General features: G+C 37.1%; 1 protein-coding gene across 2 annotated transcripts in view; it reads right to left on the bottom strand.

The window, feature by feature from the left end:
• Positions 1-5,963: 5,963 nt before the first annotated feature.
• Positions 5,964-13,070, bottom strand: part of LOC128016459 (adhesion G protein-coupled receptor A3) — a 47,887-nt gene continuing 40,780 nt past the window's right edge. For both annotated transcript variants that reach the window (XM_052600970.1, XM_052600969.1), the window contains exons 15-19: positions 11,904-12,028; positions 10,582-10,705; positions 10,250-10,395; positions 8,758-8,853; positions 5,964-7,923 (exon numbers count right to left, since the gene is read on the bottom strand). In XM_052600970.1, coding sequence (XP_052456930.1) covers positions 6,480-7,923; positions 8,758-8,853; positions 10,250-10,395; positions 10,582-10,705; positions 11,904-12,028 — 1,935 coding nt within the window. In that variant the 3' untranslated portion in view covers positions 5,964-6,479. The remainder of the gene's footprint in view (positions 7,924-8,757; positions 8,854-10,249; positions 10,396-10,581; positions 10,706-11,903; positions 12,029-13,070) is intronic.

Here is a 13,070-nt window from a genome sequence, read left to right as displayed (position 1 = left end):
GTCTGATCACATCAGGTGCTGGCTTTCTAATATTAATATGTTACGATAGATGACACTAAAGCATCACTCTAACCACAGGCTTTATGTTAAAGGAGTAGTTCTCTTAAAAAAAGAAAATAAAAAAAGAAAATGTGTTGCAGGCCATTGAAGATGTAGATTACTTTTTTTTTTCTTCAGTTGAACAATAAAGAATATTTTGAGCTGAAACTGTGGTTCTTGGTGATTCATAAATGCAAGACAATGGCTACCAGCACTTCGAGAGTCAAAAAAGCATTTACAGACAATATCCGTGGCCCCTGACAATATATTGGAGACGATCGGTCTATGCAGGAAACTGAACATCATTTACAACATTAATACCTGTAATCCAGAAGCTCAGACAAACGCAGATGTCTGAATATTTTCCGCCAACTGGTTCTTTTGGAGAGTTTGTTTCGATGAACTGATTCAAATAATTGATTCACGTAATCACACAGTGATGTCCCATATATGTACTTAAATTATTAAAACATATGTTCAATAAAGATGTGAAAGGCAGATGTTTTACTCTGTGCATGGCCATTCTTAAAATGCATGTCAATGTCTAACGTCGATTTAAAAGTGAAAAAAGCTGTAAGCAACAAAAAATTATATTTGTGGCTCCTGATTATATATTGAGGTCTACTGATGTGAAATAATATTTCTGTGCAAGAAACATTATTTACAACATTGTTAACTTTAATCCAGAGCTTCAGGCAAACGGGGAAGTTTGATTCTTTTCTACAAACTGATTCTTTTGGACAGTTCACTTCAGTAAAACTCGTTTCAAATAACCGATTCACCAGTTCATTTACAAACCATGCAATAATGTCATGTATACACAATTAAATTATTCAAACAACCCATAAAAATATGAATAGCAGAGGTTTTACCTATTACACGTATTCTTAAAATGCAAGTCAATGGCTACCGTCACTTTCATAGTCAAAAAAGCACATTCACAAAATGAATCCCTGTCGATATCCCTAATGATTTATCGAGGTCTTATAATGCGACATTATTGGTTAGCGCAAGAAACTGAACATCATTTACAACATCGCACACAACAAATGACAACAAGTATAATGAGTTCTACATCAACTCCAGCATGTTTCGTGCTTGTTTTAAACAGGTGCTGACCCAATTCCAGATCCGTACCCCTGTGATCACAATCCCATCCCATCATGTGTTTTGGGAGCAAGACCTCCGTCATAATGGTGTCAGGTTTGCAGAATTATTATCTTTGACCCCTGGCTCCTCTTGCGGCACATTGTTGCTGGATGAAAGACCATTTATCCTCATCATTTATTAATTCCATATCCATTAATTTCCCATATCAGATCCATGATCCTGTTCCCTAATCCGCCTCCACATCGGCACCCTGCTTCTGCAAGCCTCAAATCATAATGAAAAAAATCTCAAATCTCTTAAAAAACATCATATTATCACAGCAAATATGACTGAAGTACAGTATTCACATGCATCAAGGAGGAGGAGGGTTTCATATGATATCACGCCGTAATAGTCAGCTGTAGGTAACTGTACATTAATTCCTATGCTTTAGTCAAGCTAATAACATCAGGCACAGATGGAAAAACATGGAAGATATCAATCTTCATTTTTGATGCAAGCCTTAAACACACTGCCAGATACTTCTGAAGCATATTTGCCAATAATCGAAATAATTCAAAGCTATTCCGAGATATATCTGGCGATATATATATACTCACCAGAATGTATATATATATATATTCAGGATTCTTTGATGAACAAAAAGTTCAAAAGAACAGCATTTATTCAAAATAGAAAGTTTATCATTTAACATATCTTTGCTGAATTAATTATTCTCTTAAAAAAAAAAAAAAAAACAAACAAACAAACAACAACAACAAAAAAAAAAAAACATACTGAACCCAAATTTTTGAACGGTATAGTTACAAAATATTTTTATCTTTAACTTTTTTTTTTTAATCTTTTTAACTTTCTATTCAACAAAGAATTCTGGTTGCAAAAAAAAAAGCTGTTTCCAACATTCTAGAATGATTTCTTAATGATCATGTGGCATTAAAGACTGGATTAAAGACAGATACAAGTTAAGTATTGCATCACAAGAATAAATGATATAGAAAACAGTAATTTGACTAATAATTTAACAATATTAAAATTTTTCCTGTACAAATAAATGCAGCCTTAATGAGCATAAGAGATTTCTTTCAAAAACATTGAAAACACTTTTCTTCAACAACATTTAATTTTACTGTCCCCAAACTTATGATATTAAATCTTTCTACATCTAAGTGTAGTGTCAAAAGACTAAAGGGCTTATGGGACAGTAGAGAAAGACCTGAAAAAGTAGAGAAAGTTTTGTTGGATCATAAGTGCCCCATCCATAATTCAAAGCCTTTTCTCAGTGTCACATTCAGGAGGGTCTGGCAATATATCTCTGTCTGTGAGAAATATGCTTTTAATATCTCATTAGTGAGCTGAAAATGAAGAACATCTCGTCTCTTGTTCATCATCAGGTCAGCTACAACAGATGACGTTAATGGATTAGTTAAATAATATTTGAATGAATTGCTCCTGCACGACCTTCACAGAGAAGTTAAGAGATCCTGGGCTTAACTGACAGAACACACACTTTAGGACATCTTTCAGGATTACTGTCCGCTGGCGGCATTACTGTGGAAGGGGATTTCTGGAATTCCTCTCAACAAACCATCCCCAAAAGAATCTTCTTTTCATTTATGTAAATAATCTTATCTTTATATGCACCTTTTGCACTTTGTGTAACTGCATATACACACAGTAACACATTTGTGCACTTGCAGTTTTTAAAAATGAAAATTGTGGCACCACCAAGTAAAAAGTTACAACATTTTTCTCACACCTTGGAAAAGGCAAGGTTTTAATAATTTTAACTAAGTAAAATGTATAAATTTATTTATTTTTTATTAAGGGGGGGGGGGGGGGTGTTGGGGGGGTCATACTGCATAAAATTGTTATTTTAGGATTTACTGGAAAAGGTTGAATAACATTATTTTATATATATACATATATATATATATATACAGTATTGTTCAAAATAATAGCAGTACAATGTGACTAACCAGAATAATCAAGGTTTTTAGTATATTTTTTATTGCTACGTGGCAAACAAGTTACCAGTAGGTTCAGTAGATTCTCAGAAAACAAATGAGACCCAGCATTCATGATATGCACGCTCTTAAGGCTGTGCAATTGGGCAATTAGTTGAAAGGGGTGTGTTCAAAAAAATAGCAGTGTCTACCTTTGACTGTACAAACTCAAAACTATTTTGTACAAACATTTTTTTTTTCTGGGATTTAGCAATCCTGTGAATCACTAAACTAATATTTAGTTGTATGACCACAGTTTTTTAAAACTGCTTGACATCTGTGTGGCATGGAGTCAACCAACTTGTGGCACCTCTCAGCTGTTATTCCACTCCATGATTCTTTAACAACATTCCACAATTCATTCACATTTCTTGGTTTTGCTTCAGAAACAGCATTTTTGATATCACCCCACAAGTTCTCAATTGGATTAAGGTCTGGAGATTGGGCTGGCCACTCCATAACATTAATTTTGTTGGTTTGGAACCAAGACTTTGCCCGTTTACTAGTGTGTTTTGGGTCATTGTCTTGTTGAAACAACCATTTCAAGGGCATGTCCTCTTCAGCATAGGGCAACATGACCTCTTCAAGTATTTTAACATATGCAAACTGATCCATGATCCCTGGTATGCGATAAATAGGCCCAACACCATAGTAGGAGAAACATGCCCATATCATGATGCTTGCACCTCCATGCTTCACTGTCTTCACTGTGTACTGTGGCTTGAATTCAGAGTTTGGGGGTCGTCTCACAAACTGCCTGTGGCCCTTGGACCCAAAAAGAACAATTTTACTCTCATCAGTCCACAAAATGTTCCTCCATTTCTCTTTAGGCCAGTTGATGTGTTCTTTGGCAAATTGTAACCTCTTCTGCACATGCCTTTTTTTTAACAGAGGGACTTTGCGGGGGATTCTTGAAAATAGATTAGCTTCACACAGACGTCTTCTAACTGTCACAGTACTTACAGGTAACTCCAGACTGTCTTTGATCATCCTGGAGGTGATCATTGGCTGAGCCTTTGCCATTCTGGTTATTCTTCTATCCATTTTGATGGTTGTCTTCCGTTTTCTTCCACGTCTCTCTGGTTTTGCTCTCCATTTTAAGGCATTGGAGATCATTTTAGCTGAACAGCCTATCATTTTTTGCACCTCTTTATAGGTTTTCCCCTCTCTAATCAACTTTTTAATCAAAGTACGCTGTTCTTCTGAACAATGTCTTGAACGACCCATTTTCCTCAGCTTTCAAATGCATGTTCAACAAGTGTTGGCTTCATCCTTAAATAGGGGCCACCTGATTCACAAATGTTTCTTCACAAAATTGATGACCTCAGTGATTGAATGCCACACTGCTATTTTTTTGAACACACCCCTTTCAACTAATTCAACTAATTGCCCAATTGCACAGCCTTAAGAGCGTGCATATCATGAATGCTGGGTCTCATTTGTTTTCTGAGAATCTACTGAACCTACTGGTAACTTGTTTGCCACGTAGCAATAAAAAATATACTAAAAACCTTGATTATTCTGGTTAGTCACATTGTACTGCTATTATTTTGAACAATACTGTATATATATATATATATATATATATATATATATATTTTTTTTTTTTTTTGACTGATTCCCTTTTTCATAAGAAATCATTATGCCAAACTGTTTAAAAGTTTCCTTTCAATAATTTTATTCTTCAAAAGCAGACAAATGTGGTATCTAGACAAATGTTATCACCCTGATTTATTATTTTACTTTTTTGACTGATTAGTTTTTCTTCCTAGGAAACTATTATGCTAAACTATTTTAATGTTTTGTTTCAAGAAAATAAATGCAGACATTTTAATAATAATAATAAATAAAAAAATCTAGTTTTTACAAAATTACTTTTAATTTGTGTATTTTGGAATAAATTAGAATAAAAAAAATATCAATGTCATTGAAACATAATTAAGCATCATAATCATACATTCATATTTACATCCTACGCACGCACTTCCTCATCACAAGAAGAGAATCAGCTCTGCGTAAAAATCTCTCTGTGTATTATGAAAGCAATAATCTCAATTTTCTTCAATATCTTGAGAAATATTGATATACGGCCCACTTCAGCAAAGAGAAACCCCTGTGGACTTCATTAGTACCACTAAACTCACAAAGTATTAGTTGCTGAAAGAATACGCTAAACATTGCATTCTGATCCTCTATTTTTAGCTACATGTGTAAAGCATTATTCTATTTCCCTCCACTCGATCCTGTATTACTCTGCCGGGAAGAGCTCGACAGACTTGTGGCAAGTTAGACAAGAAGGGGGTAGGAAAGGTGAGGCTGCACTACAGCAATTATATTCCCGTCACCGCTAATGATGACAGGCAGCCCGACCTGAGAGTCAGCCATCAATCACTGCGTGGGCATCCAGCTCTGGAGGCAGTGCCCTACAATTTCGTGCCCATCGAACTGGTTCCAGCAAAGTGGTGAAAACAGGTAGATCTATCAAGACCTGCACCTCAATTAGAGCCTCTGTGAAACAGATGCAATGGGACAGTGTGATCCCAATTACTCCAACCCACAAGACCTAGAGGAAACTCTCAGATGAACTCACCTTTGAACTCACAGACGAGATGAAGTGAGCTGCGAAAAGATTGTTTTGTATTATTTGAAGGCTGCAATTTTGTGAAAACACCGAAGATAAGAGATTCAGCCAACATATTCTCAAAGAGCAGCATATCATGCATCCTCACGTACAAAATGTCAGAATGAAATACAAACTGGGCTTAAAGGACACAAAAAATAGACTGACTGTGATGCAGCCAAGCAAGAAAATCCATGCATTTGCAGGTTTTTATTTTTTTTATTTTCTTAAAATTTTGCACATAAACATTAAAACGCCAATTCTTCCAGGAACTATTTTTACAAACTGTCCCATTCAGATCAAAATACAATAAGCTCCTAGTTACTTGAAACCACAATTTCAAGAGGAAACTCACCTTTGAACTCAAAGATGAGATTAAGTGGGCTGCATAAAGAGATTTTTTATTATTTGACGGCCACAACTGAACACACTTTTCTTTAACATGGGTATATATATATTGTATATATACAAAATAGTGAAATACAAAATGAGCTGAGAGGATACAAAAATAGACCATGTGTAGACTGACTATGATGCAGCCAAGTGGTAAACTGTATGCATTTGCAGGAATTTTCTCACAGTCTTTAAAACGTGAATTCTTTCAGGAACTGTTTTTTAAAATCTGTACCATTCGATCAAAATCATAAAATTAGAGATTCACAGTTACAGGTAAAATCAGATTTGTGGTCTCTGAGAAGGGAAACTCGCTACACAGCAGTTTCATGCTTCCACAATCCAGTCTTAATATTCCCCGAACTCTCCACGTTCAGGGGCGACAGATTCTGTAGCCTCTCGGCATCTTTGGCCGGTCCGTTTTGGCACGCTAGGTTCAACCCGTAGGACTTGGGCTGCACCTCCAGTTCAGCAGCGAGGGGCTGTTTTGGACAGTCTTTAGTTTGGCTGGTGTCTTCGGTCCCCGATCCATCTCCTCCTCCGACTAAGCCTCCATTACTGATGCCGTTCCCCAGGTTTTTGCTGATCCCGTGCCCAAAACTGTTATTCGGGCGGACGCCTCCACCTTTGGCGAGATGGCGTGAGCGGCGGGGCACACTGGTGCTGGCGTCGCTGCTGTCCTGCTGAAGTTGGCTCTGTTGGCGCTCCCGGTAAGCCAAATACGCTGCCCGTCGACTGTTACGGGCCTGCAGGCTCTCGTGATGATGGTGGCGCTTGTGCGAGGCACTTTGCACGCTCCCCTCCACACTGGTGGGAACGTCGTATGAATACTCGCGCAAAACCGTGAGCCTACTGGCCCGATGAGCTCTCGCACGGTTCTTGTGGTGTCGCGCCGAATGCCCGTTGATGTTCGCATTTCCTGTTCCTGGAAGGTTGTTGTTGTTGACCGAACTGGGGCGGTATTGGACCTCAACAGGTGCGACGTGCATCTTAATCTCATTGTCGACTGAATGTTCAGTCAAGCTGTTGTCCAATAACGCCGTCCCATTGGCCGTAGGAGGGGCCGCTTTGCATTGAGCGGCTTCCACTTGCAGATTGGTCAGTTTACAGCCCTGGGTGGAGTTGCGGATGCTCGGTGCGCTCTTATTGGTGCACGAGGATTCAGTGCTGCTGGCTGGACGCTTCGCAGTTTCGTCGTTTCCCCTTGCGTTCAAGACGGAGCCACTGGCGACAGGCAACAGCAGGGAATCCACCTCTACAGCAAAGTTTCGGCGAACCAGGCAACAAGCTCGTGACCAATGACGCCGCATGTCCTGACGGTTCACGCAGTGGTGCGCCACAAGAAACCCCCCGAGAGCCAAAGCGGCGGCGCCAAAGAGGCATGTGAACACCAAATCGGCCGGATGCTCCTGGGACACCGCAAGAGCACCAAACACCCACAGAGCGACATAAAGCGCAAGAGACCCTGCCACGCCGATGAGCTGGGCCACAAAAGTGTGTTCGTTCTCCAGAGCCGACATCGGGACCATTTGCGCGGCATCTGCGGACGAGGACTCCAGGTGGGCTGGTGTGATTTCGGTCGCTTCGGCCACAGAAAGGTGCTGCTGCTCCTCGGATTGTTCCTTGAGCTCGAAGCGGCGCTCGGGGTGCCGGCGGAGCTGAACGAGGATGCTGAGGAAGTACATGCAGTCCACGAAAACGATGAAGGCTGCCGGGCCGTAAAACGCACCAAGACTGGGTTCCCATGCCATCCAGCAGCTGCGGAAAGACAACAGGTGTTATATTTAAGTCTACAGAATTGAACCCATTTAGTTTTTAAATGCATGCAAGATTTTTCTTTTTTATTTTTGTTTATTCTTTTTATACTGATGTTGAACTACTTTACTGCTGTTTTATATTTAAGTAAATCAATGTCTTATTATATTACTTGGCCGCATGAAAAGCCGCAAATGAAATATAAACTGTGCAGTTTCCTCCAAAAATGAGCTTTTACACGAAGTATATATAAGTTTTAAAGTTTACACTAGTGTTCTGTGATGCTCAGCAGAGCGTTTTTTTTCTTTTGTCATGGTAATGTGAGATTAATTAAACCCAAATATCTCATATGGTCTGGATTTTCAAATTAAACCACACTGTTACACAATCCAAACAGCTGTCACAAGTGAAAGAAGGGAGCATGGCAAGCCAACACACACAAGGTGGGGAGCCTAAAATAGCGCACAATAATTAGGTTTACACGGCTTCAGAAGGTCTAAACTGCTCTCTGCTTTATAAAGTATTATTCTGCACTTTACAGAGCATGGGCATTAGGCTCCAATGACAGCTAAAGCAATTTCTCATCACAGAGAAAGGCTATGAAATGACAGGAAGTGTTCAGAGGGGGATTTGACCGGCTGGATCTGTACGGTCTGTCGTTAAGGAAACATATTATACCATTGCATTTTGTCTCACATGGTTTAAATGGATCCACATGCTAAAGTCTAACTGATTACACAAAACTCAATTACAATCAATATATTGTAAAATTGCCTAGCTTGAATTTTGTCGCAAGGGATAGTTTAAAAAAAGTGTCTTAAAACTCAAAATACTTACTAAGGTGCATTGATTTGACTACCATAGTTTTTGATGTTAGCAGCAGCTGTTATACCACACACAATGATCGGTATGCCTCCACCTATTAAGTAGAATCTGTAGAAGAAAAGATAAAAAAAATAAATAAATAAGCAAGGTATTAAATAATCCTCATGTTACAGCATTAAGGCTGACTTTAAAAAATGGTTACAGAAAAAATTGCGAATCATGCATTAATCGACAGAGGATTACTCAGACTTTCAAGTTGTTTTGAACACATTGTGCCTCACTGCAACACGACAAATTAAAATAATGTGTTCCATAATCAGCTTAAAATATCAAACATGCTTGATATCCTCTGAATTCAGAGTCTGAAGCTAAAAATCAGTGACCATCATAAACTACACGATTTACTGTAAAATCTGACTTTCTGCAACTAGATCTACTCAGACTGCAAATCATATTAAATATTTGGGCAAAATTTATATAGCGTATTCCAGAAATATGAAAGGGATATTTACACTAAAAAATTTTTATTAAAAAAAAGTTCTGTCATCATCAGTGTTTTTACTGATAACTAAAGCTATTAAAATAGAATTGACAAAGCTTGAATAAAATAAAATATAAATATTAGATAAAAAAAAAGTTCTAAAATGATTAGACCTAAAATATAAGCCAAATAGGAATATAAACATAAAATAAAACAAATGACTGACATTTAAACTAAAATAAATATAAAAAAGTATAAGTATAAAATTAGAAGTGGTATTTATTAATATTATAAATATTAATAAACACCATAGAAATGAAGCCAACTGATTATTAATGTGTTTATCCTGTAAATACTTGTGTTTCTGCATCCTTAGTTAGTATGAAGCTGGTTACCATGATAGAAATAAAAATAAATTAATACTGGCTTGGAACGACATAAGCAATAGGATGATTGAATAATGACTCTGTGAATTATTATTTGAGTGAACTATGACTCTGTGAATTAATAAAAATTCACAGAGTCATAATTCACTCATCCTTTCAAGCCAGCATTGATTTCTTTCTTTAAACAAGAAAAGATTATATTTTGTGAAATGTCTGAAAAATGAAAAAGATATCATGCCCATACAATGGAGATCAATGGTGACAAAAAAAAAGAAAAAAAAAAAAAAAAATGTTCCACAGAAGAAAAAACATCTGGTTTAGAAATGCCATGAGAATGAGCAAATGACCCATTGACAATTTCTGTTGAATATTTACTGACACCAAGTGGTCTGCAGGGGAACATGATTTAAAACCCTCAGTCTTCCCTTTTGGGAAACTTAAGTGTAAAATTTAATTTCTAGACTCTCTGTACCCTAAAATAGGTCACAGCATGTGTGCTTGCTCTTCAAATAGAATATTAATCATTTATATATAGACTTCCTTATTTGTGCATTCATTTAATTTATCATTATTGTAACATAGTACTTTTCAGCCTTTCTTAACACTCCTCCTCCTAATTCATTGTGTTGACCTTTACCTCAGCATAGGTCTGGGTGGAGGCGGAGGCTCGTCCAGCTCCTCGTAGCGTTTGGCCTTCCGCGTCACCTGTTTGTAGATGTTGCGTGCCGTTACGCCGGACCACAAGGCCGAAGCCAATGTGGAGTAATGCAGCACTATCCCCACCTTCAGGACATGACATTAGAAAACATAAGAGCTCTCCTCAAGATCAATGACAATGCTGACGCTCTCAAAAGAGTAATGTGAACTCGAAAGCAGCACTGCAGTTCCGCGTATAAACCGAGAAACATTTAGAGCCAGTTTTATATAAATATTTACACCTAAACTCCACATAGAAAAGCAGGCACATACCGCTTGACAAACGCTTGCATTGTACGTTTGGTTGATGCCGCCCACAAACACTGCACAGGTGAGAAGAAAATGCAAGCACAGATTAACCAGCATGTGCCAGCACTTCTTACTCACACGCACCGACCTGCCAACACAGGAAATACTTCATTAAAACCAGCGTATTTACAACTTAAAGGAATAGTTCACCCCGAAAATGAAAATTAGCTGTTAAATTAGCTAACCCTCAGGCCATCCATTTTTCTTCAGTAGAACAGTAAAGAAGATTTTAAGCTGAAACCGCGGTCCTTGGTGATTCATAAAATGCAAGTCAATGGCTACCGTCATTTTGAGAGTCAAAAAAGCATATACAGACAATATAACACAATCTCTATTGTCTTTTTGCATTATCAGCACATATTTTTTCCTGTTTGACACTTTAAAGCTGCTTTGACACAATCTTTATTGTATGAAGCGCAATATTTAAATAAGGAGTGTCAACTTGACTGTGTAAGAAACTAAACATTATTTACAACATCTGTAATCCAATAGCGGAGTCCGAATCTTTTCTACAAACTGTTTTTTTCTTTTCTTTTTTGGACAGTTCGTTTGAATGAACTTGCAATGGTATCAGGCATTAGCAATGATTTTATTGAAGCACCCAATAATGATGAGAAATGTGAATGCAAAAACATCAGAAACATACATTTTGTCCCTTTTATGTAACCCTCGGCAGTCCAGGAAGTAACTGTTGGGAAAAACCAGCATCAGAGGATCAGATACGCCAGTAAATTGGCTCGTTTTGAGTCAGAGTGACTGTCAGGCGTCTGAAATTGAGTTTTGATTGAGTAACTTGAAGATCTGTGCTGATCGAGCTGCAAACTGTTTCAGACGGTTCAGTTGGATTTGGTGAACAGGTTCATCTAGTTCACCAAAAAAATAATCAGTTCAAAAGAATGATTCGTTCGAGAACCGGACATCACTCCAGACCGTTTGCTTTGTGGATCTGGATTACATAATAATGTTATAAATAATGTTCAGTTTCTTGCACAGACTACTTGTTTCGTTTCATAAGACCTCAATATATCGTCAGACGCCACGGGTATTAATATTGTGCTCCTTGCTATGCTTTTTTTTTTATTCTTAAAGTGCCGGTAGCCATTGGTTTTGATTTTATGATTCACCAAAAAACTGTGTTTCTACTAAAATAAAAGACACTATGTCTTGGAATGCCTGAGAGTGAGAAAATTAGAATCAAAATTTCATTTTTCATTGAACTATCGCTTTAAAAATAAGCTGCATTTTTCATCGTCCTTGCATGCGGAAAGACAAGTTCCAGCACTTACTTGTGGTGATAGATATAACTGACTATGACTGACAGCAGGCAGAGCACCAGGATGATGGCGGTGGCGTAGATAACAGGGTGGAGAGGTTCGAAGCTGTACGTGTCGTTCCCGGTCCTGTTCAGATCCTGTTAGACAAGAGTATAGCAGCAGATAATATTAACAAATGCATTTCAACTGCTAATAGTTAATCATTTTCTTCTTGTTCTAGAAAGGTGGGTGTTGAGGATGTGCGAAAAGTCACAAAGTGCCTTGAAAAACAAACTTTTCAGTTTGCGACTGAATCACATATAAACAGCGTTTAATAACTTTAGTTTATGGTCAGTTCCATATATCACTACAGAATAATAATGGCATATGTAATAAGAGTAGACTATATTCATTTTTTATATAAAAATATATTTTGCACATTACTGTTGTTTATAAAAGTATAATCCTATATTCTTCCCAACTCAAGCTCAGTGTTTTACTGTCAAATGTGCATTACCAAGAAATGAACGTGTAATATTTATAAATGCAGTTACTAAATTTAATTTATGGAGCCCTGGAATTAGCTTTTATTTCCATGCTTTCAGTTGCATTTGAATTTTAGTTGAAGTTTTAGTAATTTTCCTATAAGTTTTTGTCATTTTATATATATTTTTTCATTAAGCTTTAATTTGGTTTAATTTAGCTTTAGTAATTTTAATAAAAAAATTATATACATTTTATTTCAGTTAGCTGTCAAAGCAGAATTTCTAATTTTTCATTTTCACCTAATATTTAAATTTTAGTTTTTAAGTTTCTATTTAGATTTATTTTTATTTTAGTTGTATTTTCAGCAATTTTATTAGATTTAGCTTTTTTCTAATCTTTAATCTTCATCTAATATTTTTTTTTTTTTTTTTTTCAGTTAAAAGTACAATTTGTAAGATATTTGCAGTAAAATATCCAAAAACCACTAGGCTAGTGTTATATATTTTGTCCAGCTGATTACTAACAATGTCTGTAATGTTTTCAACTACTACGACACGGGGCAGTGCAGTCGCCTGTCAATGACGTTAGTTACCCTTTGTGACCACCTTTACTGACGTAGAAATCACATGACAACAGTGTCGTGGACAAATGCGGAAGTAGCTTTGCGACAAACTTCAACTAGAAAGAGATGCCGATCTCGTTTGTGTTTTACTC

The sequence above is a fragment of the Carassius gibelio genome, chromosome A7, assembly GCF_023724105.1.
Source record: "Carassius gibelio isolate Cgi1373 ecotype wild population from Czech Republic chromosome A7, carGib1.2-hapl.c, whole genome shotgun sequence".
NCBI classification, from domain to species: Eukaryota; Metazoa; Chordata; class Actinopteri; order Cypriniformes; family Cyprinidae; genus Carassius; species Carassius gibelio.
This window is presented reverse-complemented; position numbering and strand designations above follow the sequence as displayed.